Consider the following 15125-nt stretch of genomic DNA (forward strand, 5'->3'; position numbering starts at 1 on the left):
GTTCATATTAATTTTCAGCACCTTCCTGCGGTTCCTTTAAAAATGAACCACTCGGAGCAGTCACCGTTGGTTTTATGGGAACTGGTTCTGAGGTCCAGAGATAAGATGGGGTATCCTCGGTGAGGAGAAAAAGAAGAATATGATGCCATTAATCTCCTTACCAGCACTCATTATCCATTATGTGCATACCTTCTCTGAAAGCCTCTAAATGATCATTTAATTGAAGCTTTGATAAATCTCTTTGTCCAGCTCTTATGCTTTGAAACCGCAAGACGACATGTACGAAAATAAAAACCAGCCAGGAGACTTGATTCTTTAAAGTTGATAAAAAGAAATGCTAATGAATAAAGTGTTCTCTGAGCTGCTGACGCATACTCGTCCCCGGGTGTGCGGCACTTCCAGGTTACCTGCCAGCACTGTTACCTGCTGCCTGCATGATGAAGGAGCCCATTTTAAGTGGCAAAGCAGCCGAAATACAGGACACTGCGGCTGGAGCTCAACCCACCTGAAATCTCCTGTTTTTATTTTCAGAATCCTGATGAAAACACACACACACAGGATATCAAATCAGCTTCATTTCCGAACAGTTTACATGAGAGTCTTTGCCTGGATGAGCTCCTGACATCCTCCACCTCATCACCAGCACCGGGAACAAATCACAGGCAGGGTTTTTTTTTCCTTTTTTTTTCTCCAATGTCGCCTCCCCTCTTCACGTCGTAGTAAAACAGACTCCGAGCAGCTCGCCGCCATGTAGACGCGCAGAGTGGCACATCTCCAATGCGCAGTGTGCATCTCCTGTCCTGGCTGTTGGGTTTGTGTCCGTGAAGAAGCGCTGCTCCGCTCAGACCTGCGCGCGTTCCAAACACTTGAAGGCGGAAAAATGATCACACAGACAGACGTTCGTCTCTGATCTTAAACCTCGTGGAGTGCGAGTGTCTGGTTTATTTTTTATTTCTACTCGGGTCTTATCCAGGCTATCTCTGGCTTTTTTTTTTCTTTTTTTTTGAGTTGTTGGAGAGCCTGCAGAGGCGAGCGCGGCATGACAATGGTGCAAAGCTGGCTGACAGCAGGATGAAGCGTTTTGGGGGGGTTTCCTTGACTTTTAAGGAATGGGTTCTTTGCCAAAGCAGTCACTAAGAACTCCAGGGGCTGATTTGAAATATTTTCGACTTAAAGAAATCTACGCAGTTGGTGTTTGTTATGATAAACCTGCAGTGCCTCGTCCCGTCTGCTCTGAGCTCACCTTTCTCCTCCCATCAGCCGCAGCACAGCTCTAATTGGAGCGACAACAAGCATCTTTAATTGATGGAGATCGTCCACATCGGACACTGACCACACCGTCTACCCGTTCCCTGCTGTCAGTAACACGACGCCACAGCCGTGATTGGATGTTATTGTCCCCATTGCCTTCACCTGCATTTGTTTAACCCGGTTGTTCGAACCCTTCGGTGACAATGCCGGTGAACGCGCTGCCCCGCGGCGGCGTCGGCGGCCCGGGATCCCTGAGCCCGGCGTCGTTATCCCGCAGCCTGTCCCGGTTGAGGGAGTACCGGACCCGCACGAGGATCATGCTGGCTCTGGGGGTCTCTCAGATGGTCCTGGGGAGTCTCATCCTGGCGGTGAGCTTCGCGGCTCTGGCTCTCACCACATCACCCAGAGTCCGGCACTCATGTCCCTTCTGGGCAGGTTTCTCTGTGAGTACAACAATTACACAATGCTCGTGTGCGTCCATCACGACGCGAGTCTTCGTCAAAGCAAAAGGAAAACTCTTAAAAAACAATAGAATGTGAATGCTTTGTGCTACACATGTGGAAAGATCTCCAGACGGTGTTAAGACTAGAACTTGATCTTAAGCTTTCAAAGAGATTTCACTTTTAGAGATTAGAATAATTGATGTGTCGATACTACGAAAAAAGGACAGAACTTAGTTTTTTTGTTGAATTTTGGAAACTGGAGCCAGTCTTATGAAATTAGTTGTATGGGTGAATATATCACACACACACACACACACAGAGAGAGAGAAGGATGGAGATATTTGAACCCTGCTTTTTCCTCACAGAGATGTTCTTTCTTTATATGAAACGTTTGTTGTGGGTCCTGTAAATATGCATGAACACACACATCTTTGATTTCCTGCCAGAGACCTGGAGCAGGGCTGGTCCAATAATTATAGAGGCAGCGGGGCATGAGTGCAGGGGTGAGGGGAGGTCTGTGCCACAAGGGCCATCTGTGTGTGTGTGTGTGTGTGTGTGTGAATGAGAGGAAGAGTAATGCGTCTTTGTCTCAGTGCCAGCATGTGTGGGCGTGTATAGTTACAGGAGAACAAAGTGTAACCACAGGGGTCAGAGTTCATAGGTCGATGCAGAGCCTTAGGCTGACTGGTCAAACCTCTGTGGAGAGGGTGTTTAAGGTCTGTTGTCTTACTGTGTGTTATCTTTAGGCACCAGAACCTGATCCATCTTTGCACACAGTCTCGTGGACACATCGGCACGGCATATTTAGTTATTTTTATTGCCTCTTTCACAAACAGGTGTGCTTGAAATTTTGAGAACTGGTTATGATTTTCTATATTTCTGCATTAATGTGACCTAAAGCATCATCAACTTTTCACACAGGTCTTAAAAGAACAAGAACAACAAGAAGAAAAAATAGACTCGGTTGTCAGTATACTGCGGAGAATTATCCAAAATGACATATCGGTGAGTGAGGAAAGTGTGTGAACATCGAGGGGTGTCGAAGGACCGAGAGTCGGGTTTCTCGACAGCTAGGTGTTAGTTGGGATCAGGGATTGCGGGTCTAACAAAGTCTGATCTTCACAACACACTTTCATGTAAGGGTATCATAGTGCGAATAAAGGAAATGGTTGATGACCTCAAAAAAAGAGATGAAGAGAATTCAAAACACTTGTTCCACTCTACCCAGGAGTTGTGGACCAACAAAGATACTCAAAGAGGGACGTATTCAGTTGTTTGCAAGATCACACAGTAAATCAGCGTAACTTCTAATAGAGGAAAAACCTTCACAAAACCCTGACATTGAAAGAAATTCTCCCGAGTCCACCGTAAGGAGAACTGCACAGTGGTGTGCTCGGCAGGACTAGGGAGACGAAGCCGCTGCTGCTCTCTAAAAATAATTGCTGCTCATCTGTTGGCAAAAATGTTTTCTTAGCATGCGAGATGAAAAACCTTTGGGTATGAATGAGAATAGTTTGGTTTGGAGGGAGGGAATCTTTCCTTTCCATCATAGCAACCATTGTGTCACATGTAGGCACGGTGCTGATAGTATCATGGTCAGGGTCTGTTTCCTAATTCCAGATTGCTCAGATTGCTGTAGATGTAATTTATTCTGATTGATTTCAGCATATTCAAAAGGAAAATGTCCTTCCCAAATGAGTTTGGAAAGAAAGAAATGTTTTCTCTCTCAAGGCAACAATTCCAAAGGCATTCTAACAGAGATTTGTTAAAGAAGAATTTGTAAAGAAAAACATTTGGGTTGGTTTGTCCTGACTCTAATCTAGTCAAAGGTTTAACATCCCAGTTAGTTGCAGCTATTGTTGAAGTAGGGAATCCCACCAAATACTGAGAGAAAAGGTTTGCCAATAGAGAAATGTAGATTTAGATCATTTCCCTCATTACATGACTGACCACTTATTATTTTTATTAATATTTTTAGGATTTATGTGAACAACTGGTGTTTTTGTTTTAGAGACATGGGTTCACAAAACGTAGAGCACTACTGTACTTATATAGTAGTAGTTATAAACTTATAAATTAGATATGAGTGTTGAGCAATACGTCACAAAAAGGAGATTCTTTAACTAAACCGGTAGATTTCCCTGTCAACAGATGGGAATAGCGTTTGTGCGCTCAAGGGCTTCACCAAAGACACAACACCAGAAGTTTGCGACTGACATCAACAGACACTATAAACTCACCGGGGAAATGAATCATTCAAAATAAATCCCTCCTGCCTGAGGGGGCACTTCTGAAAAGTAACTGCTCACCTGCAGCAAGTACCACAGGCCACAGTGGCACCATAACCCGATAGTGTGGCTGGGTCCAGTTCCCCATCTGGACTGGAGTGATTTACCCACAAGCAATCAGACAACAGAGGTCACTCTTTAAAATAAATGGAGAGCTGTAAAACTAATTTGGATGCCTAAAACATTTGCAAACTTCTCTTATTAGGCAGAAATCTGTGCCCTGTGTCCAATGAACAGGGCTTTTTTAATCAAATAAAACCAGTGTACTTGGGAGCAAAATGTTCGCTTTGTAGAGATAATCTCTAAATTTTAGAGGAGGAAAATGTTCTTTCTCTTTGGGTCAGTGTGTGTGATTGTAGTGTGAATGCAGCTAATGGTCTCTGATGGTGGCGAGCCAAATGTGTGGAATTAGAGAGGAGGCCATTATCCTCTATATCTGTTACAAACGTGCAGCTTTGTTTGGGTCTTTTCTTTTTTTTTTTCTAGTTAAATGTTGTTATGAACCAGCAAAGCGACAACTCTCAGCTGCTGATCGCTGCATAGGTTGAACCTTGAAGCTTTTATGTAACGCCTCCTGCCATGTAGGTGGGCTCAGCTAATATGAAGGTCGACAACTTATTCACGTGTGTGTGTGTGTGTGTGTGTTTGTGCATCTGTGCAGTCACTGTGGGGCGTCATTAGGGATCTCTGTGTGATGACTGGCGTGGGATTTCATCACAGTCGCAGCCAGATAAGGCGTAATCTTTACTTCCTACACAGAGCAGTCACTGCTGAGCTCAGCGTGGCTGTCCCTCCTCCTCCAGCACACACTCACATGCTCACAAACAAGAACATGCACACACCCCATCTTGTCTTTTTTTTTTTTTTCTTTCTCCAACATCAATGGATCTGTCGTCCTCATCCTGATTTTTCACACTTGGGATAAAAACATTTGCCACAGCTTTGATGTTCAGAGTCATATCTTGGACGCCATAATATCACACACAATATGCCAAAAGAGAATAATCTTACAAATATCTCTTTCCCACAGCCAACCCTCCTCTAACTCTTTAGCCTGGCTCGTGAGCAGCCAGTTGCTTCCTGTTGATGTAATTTAGGCAAAAAGATGACGCTGGACTGAAATGATGAGCAGAGCTGAGGCTGCAGACTGCGAACCAGGTTTACCCGCTGGCAGCGACTCGCCCTGCCTTGCCAGGTTTTGGCCAGTAAATCAACTAATATGGCTGAATGAGCTAAAAAGCTGTCAGCAGATGACATGCTGAAGAAATGAGTGTCTTACTTGTGTTTCCTCGAGTTAAGCCTCAAACCGAGAACATACTGACGCAAACTGTCCTGTCAGTTTTGGAGATTAGCCTTAGAGTATCCAGATGTGCAAATTTATCGTTTGCTTCACTGTAATGTTTCCTCCTCTGTTCTCCTGAGTTCCACAAAAGGATTTTCTCCTCTTATTTCACCTCCACCCTCTTCTGGTTGTGTGAAAACAGAGAAATGTTGATTTTTGTCTGCGGCTGCTTGAAGGTAACACTCCAAATACCCAAATCTACAGATAGGCCACAACAAAAGGAGGTTTAGAAAGCCGCCTTGGTGTTTGTTATGAGGCAGCTGTCCCCGCTGCATTTCCAGCATCGACCGTCAGCAAATTCTGCGCTAATCTGCCCGAGTGTGTGAATGTGTGTGTGTTTCAACAGGAGTGTTTTGTTGTTTGTGGATGGAGGGCGAAAGCCCACTCTGGAGTAAATTTGGCATCATGAAAGCCATTTGACGTCGACCTGTTTTGTCGATCTGTCAGCTCAGCGGATCTTTGCTGTACTCCTAACAGCCTTTAGATGGATGATGAATCCCGCAGTGAAATAGTGAATTGAGATTAAGCTTCAGCTGTTTTTTTTTTGTGTGTTTAAGGCGAATCAGCAGCCAGAAGGCCTGTCGGAGAGCACAGTCCTCTTGCCAGAGCCAATACTCTTATTCACAGTTTTAAGGAAAATTATCCAGAGCTGCACCAAAACATCGGTGGGTTCTTCCTTTGCCCATCCTGCACTTCCAAAACAAGTTTCATGCATTTCTGCCCAGTAGCCTCAAAAAAATCCAGATGTGTTAACGTGTTGCCATGTTCAAGTAAAAAGGGGTCTACCTGAATACGCCTTGTTTTCTCGGCTGGTTTCAGCATGGAAACGTGAGGGGAAGTTTTAGCAGTGGATGCGGACAAAGACACCAAATATTTGATTTGTTCCTCTCTGTCTGTGCTTTTGCAGCAAGCTGGTGTAGATCATCATTAATTAACTGGCTTATTAGGTCCATGCAGTATCCTGGCAACAGGTCTTAAGATGAAACACACACACACTCCCAAACAAGTGTAGTCGGCAGTCTTGATTTCTTAGTCATCATGATCTTTGATGAAAAGGCTTTCTGTATGTCGTATGTTGGGAATCTGGACGAGTTGTCGGGAAACTTAATAAACATTTTAGTAAAAATGCTCTTCTTGCAGTGTCACTCATGACTCATAACATCAAAGAGTCTTTCTTATTGATGAGAAAGAATTAGAAAAAGGCAAAGAGGCAAAATAAGAGTCATAAGCTCTGGTTAGAAAAGCAGTGAGCTTGTGTGTTACCCTCCTTGCATGGCTAAAAACACACAGTGAGCTGTGATAGAGTTAGATTATTATTTTGCGACACATGATATCACCCGATAAATTAAAGGACAATGAGCGCTCTATTTTTCCTTCAAATGCTAAGCTCATTCAGGGCAATAAAAGCCTCTGTCAACAGGTGGTTGACTCACACAGTGAAGCAGCTCGCACAAATCTGTCAGGAAAGAAAACCGCTTGAGAGCCTTAGTTGTCATGTTTGATAGTAATAGGCATATAAAAGATGGAATGTGTACCGTACTCAGAAAGGGAAACAATGTAACCGCATACACCAAAGACACCTATACGCAGTACTCCGTGTACGAGTGTCACGCTGACACTGGCAACACATTACAGAAAAATCCTCAACATGTTATCCAAAACATGTTATTTCTGCTCATTAAACCAGCCACCCCTGCCTCCTCCAGAGCCGGAGATTCAAAGAAACTGAACTGATAAAGACGGCTGGCTCTGTGCTCTGACCTGATTGTGAAAAGAAGAATGCTGCGCAAGTTAATGAACATAAAGAACAATGCTGACCGCCCTCTACATAACGCGGTGTTGAAGCAACAGAATGTGATCATTATGGGGCTTGTAACACTGTAAGATACAGCAGATCATTCCTGCCTGCAGCAGAAACAGTATGTAATGAAAGCTTATGATTGTCTAATGATAATGATAAAACAATATATCTTACTTTTAGGATGAATAAAGTCTTTTTTCATTTATTTTCCTTTAAATCACATAAACACAATATCTTCACATGAGGTTCCTTGCTATTAAAAAGGCAGCTCCCTCTTAACATGGGAGTGAATCCTGAATATAGGTGTGAACATGATGTGCACAGGTAAGAACGACCACCAGATCCAATCATAGGGTTGATAAATTTACACTTTCTTTGGCCCACAATTCTTTTGTTTTCTGTATGTGGAGATTATATTAATTACATGCATTTTACACCACCTGGTGATGTTTATGTCCCGTCACGCTTCATAAGCACACAGGTGAGCCAACAGTCTGTCTGCAAACAACAATTTTTGTATGGTTGACTCTTTAAATCTTGGCTACTTAAAAATCTTTATGTTCCCATCACTTTTTAACACAAACTGATGCAATAGATTGAATGGTCTTTTAACGCTAAAAGCTTCCTACTTTAAAAACATCCTCAAATCCTCGAAGACTGAACAGCCTCGACGTCTAAGAATGAGACACGATAATTCTGAATAAAAGAAAATATCCTTATCATTGTCATAGAACAGTCTTAGACCGGGGACAAATCCAGCAAAAATAACAAAAAATGAATAAATGCTTCCAGTGTTTGTTTTTTTTGGGAGGATTGTTCCCATTGTTTAGTCAGTTTCTGGGAGACTTCTCATTGTTGCTCACAGCAGCTAACAGACTGTCCAGGTTTGTTTTGGTGTTTTGACAGACCTGTTCTGAGTTCTCATCACCGAGATGTGTGCAGAGGTTTTTGTTTTTGATTTCACTTTGTTTCATCGTATATCTTGTGAACCACCAGCAGGCCTAATACTCCATGTGTGTGTGCGCTTATGCTTTGATGTGAGCCTGTATCACTTCACAGTCACATCATCAATCAGAAATTTAAAAATGTACACTTCTTTCGACATATTCGCCTCAAAATAAAGCAGAAATGAGGTATTAGGTTGATGACAAATTATTTATCTTTCAGTAATATAGACGTGATGAAAAAAAGAAAGCATTGCCATAAAATCGATGGAAACATTGCCCCCTTTTTTGCTGGTGCTCCATTTTAGACTTCTTTATTAGTCATTTTTCCCTCCATTGTTTGATACGGCATTTAGAGCAGAGTATAGTCCTTGTTAGTGGCACTGAGTTTGAATATCTAATATCTTTACAACCCTACTTTAGAGCTAAAATCACAGAGCACCTAAAAACAGAACATACTGTGTATGATCAATGCTTTTCAAACATTTTTCACCTGTAGAAATCCAATACAGCATGTCAATGGGTGACCGGCTCTCAGAGTAACGTGTCCATCAAAACGAACTTGGAAAGTCTGCTAGGTGTGCAGAGCTGTGCCGGCCTACATTGGGAGCAATGAAATGTCACTTAAAATCTCATTAACCAATGGGAATGAACGCCTGAATAAACCATCCCACCTGAGACATCTGCTCCAGAACTGCAACAGAAAGAGAGAGCTGTCAGTGGAACTATAACGATGAGAGTCAGAATAAAGTGATCAGGGAGAATGAAGCAGAGGGAACTGACAAAACAATATATTGTCAAAAAAGTTTCAAGGTTTATTGTCACCTGAATTTCGCAACACAGCAAAATTCTTGTGCTACAGTTGCTGATGAGGGCAGGGTAGTGCGGAAATAAGCAAATATGCAGAAATTAAAGACAACAGATGCAACAATCAATTTTTGTCACAGAAGCAGTGGGCAGAATCTGCAGTGAATGTGCCACGCTTGGAAACCTTTGAAAAATGGCCCTGGTAGTGTTTCTAAAACAAATCGGAGCCAGGCTGCAGGATGGATGAGGTTAAGTAATCACAGGTTGTGGAATAGGCTCACAGCAAATCTTCCTCATGCAAGATGCCCACCTATTGCAACTATTTCTTTGAGATGGGATATTTAAATCACAACTGAGAATAATGTAATGACACCACAAGTTTGTCCAGCAGCCTCTCACAATTTGATCAGAGTCTAGTGGCACACAGAGCAGCACAGGAATTACTCTGGGACTCGACACAGAGCTCCACTGTGCTGTCTTGATGCAGCCATTTATTCCCAGCTGTCGATAGACGACGCGGCTCCTCGGAAGCTGTACTCATCCTGTCAGCTCAGATTAAATGGAGGCTGTGGTCAGCACATATGCTCTCAGGTCAGACTGCTCGTGGCTGCTCCGCCTTGTCTTAAATCTCTCACTGATCAGCTAACAAGATGGACCCCCATCAATCATCCGACTCGTGCTTACTTCCATTTCTTACTCGAGCTGCTGGTGGCCTCTCAACATTTCTGTAGTAACCTCACTCTTGTGTTCAATGCAGACGTCGTGGTGTGATGATGTCATGTAGCTTTAGAGCGCAGTCTGTCCTGAGGTGTTGTTGAACTGCTGTAATTCACTTTCTTTCTGGACCTTTCCATAATAAGTAAGTAGGCACTCAGCCTGCTGCTGCTGATTACTCCAAGGACCCTCCAGTGCATCCTGCCCTCACTCCTCTGTCACCAGTGAGCACCATTATGGTGAAGGGAACAGTGTGTCCTCGCTACTATTTCACAGACACACAAAGTGCGCTCAAATATTTCAAGTTGTTCACTTCATTTAATCCCCTTTCTCGATGAGATGTGCTGTTACACGCTCAGACGCATCCAGACTCTGTCTTCAATTGTAACACTGTTATTTTTTGGTTGTTCACAATCTTCCTTCAGCACCAGGAACAAGATGATCTGAGCTTCTTCATCTCTTTGTTACACATTGTACCCTCTTTCCCGTCTCTCATTCCTTCTTTTAACTAATGAAGCAAAGAAGCAGCAAAGCTGGGAAATTGGCACCTGTTTAACAAAGCAGTCATCTGTGAAATGGAAAGAAATATTAAATGTTGAGGGTGCATTTCCCTGCATGACTACTGCTGCTTTGTGTTCCCTAAGAAGACCAAATTAGGGGAATTTGTCTACAACAGAGCCTCTACCAGCCTCACAGAGAATAATGACTGGGGGGGGGGAAACAGCTTTTTCCTTCTTTTCAAAGAGATAACTGCACTGATGCAGTGGGAGTCCAAACGCCCAGGCTCTGAGGACGGGAGAATGAAGCCGTGAATGATACGTGGACATTCCCCTGATAGTGCTTTGAGCTTGGAACAGTGTTGTCCTGCTGCATTAGAAGAAGAGGTTTCCCTTCAACAAGGAGGTCCTCAGTTGGGGTACTTAACTCTCACTTCAATTAGTGCACTTAACAGAAAAAAACAGGGCAGATTACTCACATGTTTCACTCGTTTGTTTTGCTCACATCACAATAAGAATACGGCTGTATCTTAGAGTTCAGCTGGGAGTTGGTTCCAATTACTTTTGTTTCCAAACTGTCATGTGAGCCATATACACATCTGAAATGTGAACATTTTGTTCCCACTGACGAGATTCATTTGACATGTACTGGCTTTTGACAGACTTAGTGCTGAAACTAATGAAGATCTGGGTGCATGAGGTGGCGAAATCATAGAATCTCATTGTAAGAGTTAGAATCTCCAAAATATTTGATTCACTAAAATATCAAGCCACAAATCACAGCAAATTCTCATTTTTGAGGACTTGGAACCATCACTTCTGAATTCTTCGAGAATTTTTTTTGTCTTAAAAAATAGCTTAAATCGCTGTGGATGTGTTATATCAAATGTTTCCAGCATCAGTTCAAGTTCAGCATAGTTCATCAGACATACCAGCTTTATGCTGCATAACGAGCGCATGCAGTGCTTGTGCCAAACATATGCAAGTTTCATGCATTTTGGATTTCAAGTCTGAAGCCGGGAAAAAACGTAGCCAAGAAAACCGATAGTTAAAATCAAAGACGCGATGTTGAAATGAAGTGTGTACTACAATGGGACGTTCTCCACACTAGCTGAAGAAACATGATCACACCAACGCAGCACTGTGCGTATTTTTGGCTTGAACATCGCGCCTCACAGACGTGTCGATCACTTGAAGATACAAGCGAGACCTCGACATGTTGCAGAACATATGAGAAACTAAACGCTGGTTCTGATGATGTGTTACGCTCTAAATGAAAGAAGAATATGTGCAATATTCGTGTTCTCTGTGCTTACTGCCACTAAAGACTTTGCTTGACATGGAGAGAGCCCTAGATTAAAAAAATAAAAAAATTCAGATGCGAATAAAAAAAGTCATAGTTTCATTCCAAGCTGATCATTTTTATTTTTTTAAATGTGACTGGATGAAATCTTTAAGTCCATCATCGAACATATCTGCGACTGCATGTGTGTTCATCTCCTCAAACACACTTTATGCATACACATAAAACACAAACAACCTTCATTATGGACCATTTTGGTCTTTGAAGTGTGAAGTTGGTTGATATGCAATGAGAGCTGCAGGTTTTCTTGCTTTTCTGGATGTTTTCAGAGCTGGTTTGACGGCTGTAAATGCAGCTGGAGGGACAGAGGGGAAAGATGGGGTCATGTGTTTGGGGAGATAGTTTTATGTTTTGAATGTGGGATGTAATTTTATATGCATACATGGCAGATTTCCCTCATAAAGCCTCCTTTTCTTTCCTCTGCTGGCTCTATTGTGTCTGTGTGCTTGTCCGACCCGCAGCGCAGTATGTGTCTGACAGAATGCTTGATGCTGCACTTCTTTACAAACAGCTTCGACCCGGCCGCCAGCAGGTCTGTCTGTAGACTGGTGAATAGAAAAGGCCAAAGAGGTTGAGCTGTGCTCAGGGGGAATGAGGGAACCCAAAGCAGTGGAGGAAACGCAAGATGACCAGAGGCAAATGTTCACCATGAAATGGAGTGGATCCTGTTGTTATTTAATAGATGTTGCATTGAGGATGACACTCACAGGTGGAGCAACACCTGTGTCTACATTGATTCTGCAACTGTATTCATGTTTAATTTTACACGAAAGGGAGGCTTTATAAAGGAGACTCATCTTTTATTTGGATTGAAAGGAGGGTTTTTGCTCTCAGTGAATACGAGACGTTTATTTCCTCCCACCGGTTTTGACTTGAGCAAGGATGTTCTGGAAGTTTTTCTTTTGAAAGCACTTTTCAGTGGCATGCTGCAACAGGTCACGATCAGCGTGAAGGTCTGATAGCAGAATTAAGAAAGACAGTAGGCCTTTGTTGGTGTGTTTAACTTCTATCCTCTACCTGCAACTGAGCTGGAACTTCTTCCTGGTGTAACAAAGCCGACTGTAGACCCTCCCTGTGGCTTTCTGTAGCTGATCAATGGAAAAGCCTGCTGACTGGAGCCTCTCTTTGTTCTATGATTAGCCACCAGTGATGTGCTGGGTGGTGCTTTCATGTGCGGACACATGTGGGAGGGAAGGTCACAGGTGTGTGAAAGTGTCCCTCACTGTGTTTATTTGTTTTGGGGGGCTCGAAAAGATATAAAGCTCAGTCAAGGAGCATTTTCTTCTTTACCTGTTTGAATGCAGACCTCAGAGACATTCAGTATGCACAGCTGAGCGACAAAGGCGCTATTTATGTTTATGAAGACAGTTGCAGACTGCTAACACACCTCTTTTATCAGGAAGAAGAGGAGCAAGACGGAACTTTGTTTTGTCTTTAGGATATTCATTGTATGATCTTTATACTATTTGTGTCTGACTCCCTGGACAAAGTGGCCAAATTCATAAAAAGCAATGTTGAAAGGTTAATCAGCCAGTGAGAAGGATGAATCACAAGGCATTTCCCTTTCAAATGACTAACAAAAGGCCTCCAGAGAAGGAGTCAAAGCGAACCTTCTTCCAAGAGCAGAAAGATTCTAATTTAAAATGGCTTAAAACTTATCCTTACAGAAACATCGAATGTTTGCTTTTAGTGAAGCCGGTGGTGATATGGATAACGCATTTGCAACGATGCTGTGATATTGTTTATTGCCTTTCTTTTTTCAATTGTTTGGGTGCTTTTATGCAAGAGAATGTCATAGTTGTCACAAAAGAGGGCGTCAAAACAACAAAACCCAAATGTTCTAATCATATATTATCTGTAGAAAGAAAAAACTGACTTTAGAAGAGACTGTTGGTAAATATTATGGATAGAGGAGAAACTATCATAGGAAATGGAAGCTGTTGTTAGCCAATAAACTGGAGATAACTTTGTCTAAACCTCTTGAAACTTTAATCCAAGTCCTGTAAAAAAATAAAGCAGGATTTTGTGTCTGTATGTGGGTGGTATTGAGGGAGATGGTGAAAAAGCAATTAGCTTGGGTATTGTTTGTTTCGTCAGCTTTGGTCTTTGAATATTATCGGAAAAGGAGTTTTTCCAAAGATAACAAATTAATTATAAGCAGTCATTTGCAGCTTGTTATGTAGCTTTGGCTCTCTGTGCCTCGGAAATACTACGGAGAATCCCGCAGGAAACGACAACAAGGAGGAAATATGTCTGTTGGGAATCATGAGCCTTGAAGATGAATTCTCCAGGTCGGAGGTCAAACCTTTAACAGCTGGTAATGGCATGCGAAAGGTCACCAGATCAGAGGGAGCATTTGCTATTCAGTAGACAACACATACACAAGTACACGTCTCCACACATACACACACAATCATTCAGCATCTGGCAGTGATCAGATTTGTCACCTACTGCATAATGTAGTCACCATTGTCTCCCAGAAGAGTCCAGCAGCATAATCTTTAAGCCATTTTTCATGTTAATAGCGTGAATGATGCATCTCCTCGTGGTCTCCTGCTCCTCTTGTTGCTTCATCAGTACAGATGGGGTTGGCAAGGGCAAGACAGACCAATAAGTTAATCTCTGGATGTTTTCCAAAGACTTGGAAACACATCAGTGTGAGTGTGTATGTGAGTGAAAACAGAACAAAGGCGATAAGGAAGGAGACAACAAAGTACGAGACTGATTGATCTGACACGTCTGCTTTTTAGAGGGGCATCAGTGCGAGCTTCACACAAGTAGAAGCCTCCAGAAAAGACAGGCAGGATCTGATTTTATCTCCTCGTTTGAGGATCTGCTGTGGAAACGTCCTGCTTTGGAGCCTCACCTCCTCTCCTCTGTCAGTGTCTTTGTTGGCAGTCGTTCAGCGAACAGAGTGGTTGAAGTTTCTCCATTTAATTGCCACACATTTAAGTGTGATCTTTTCATTTTCTAAAATAAGAAAATGTGTCTTCACGTCAGCTGCTGCCCTGAATCTTTCAGTATCTGTTGACTTTGTTGGGCCGCACTGGAAAGACATCACAGATTTGGGGTAGATGAGTATTTCCCCACTGTTTCTTGCTTCAAGGAACTGTACTAAACGCTAATTTATTTCAAACTGTCCTCCAGGAAAGTGGATTGCGTGTCTCTGTTTTTTCATAATTCACAAATTGATTAATCTCTGCTTTTGCTGCTCAGGTACTTTAAGAATATGCAGTGAAAGAAATCCAGAAAGCAATTAATGCTGAAGTAAGGCGAGAGAATTTCTGCAGATTTTGATCCCACGCTGTAGGGAATAGTGAGTATGTAGGTGTTTGCTCAGCTCAATTCAGGCCGGCTGCCCCTGGGCCATCAGCTCCTCCCTCAGGTTGATATTTCAGCTCCCCTCCTTCTCACCAGCTCAGAGTGTTTCTTTTGGCATCATCCCCCAGCCTCCCTCCCATAATATCCGCTCTTTTTGATCCGACTCGCTGCGTGTTTGTATCCCCGGAGGTTTCATCTCTGTAGACGTTTTAGCTGTGGCTGTTTGAGTGCGAGGACCTCTGAGACTGCACTTTTCAGTTTTGTGGGATGGGGTGCCGGAGGTTTTCAACTCTGACAAGCTTCAAAGACAAAACTAAGGATCTCTTTCAGACTAACTAAAATGATATTTAAGGC

At 42.8% G+C, this 15125-nt stretch overlaps 1 protein-coding gene across 2 annotated transcripts in view; it reads left to right on the top strand.

Moving 5' to 3' along the window:
• The first annotated feature begins 745 nt into the window (after positions 1 to 745).
• fam189a1 (family with sequence similarity 189 member A1) overlaps positions 746 to 15125 on the top strand; it is a 95467-nt gene continuing 81087 nt past the window's right edge. For both annotated transcript variants that reach the window (XM_072380693.1, XM_072380694.1), the window contains exon 1: positions 746 to 1694. In XM_072380693.1, coding sequence (XP_072236794.1) covers positions 1455 to 1694 — 240 coding nt within the window. In that variant the 5' untranslated portion in view covers positions 746 to 1454. The remainder of the gene's footprint in view (positions 1695 to 15125) is intronic.

This window comes from Leuresthes tenuis, unplaced genomic scaffold, assembly GCF_036924035.1.
Source record: "Leuresthes tenuis unplaced genomic scaffold, fLeuTen1.0.hap1 SCAF_2, whole genome shotgun sequence".
NCBI lineage: Eukaryota > Metazoa > Chordata > Actinopteri > Atheriniformes > Atherinopsidae > Leuresthes > Leuresthes tenuis.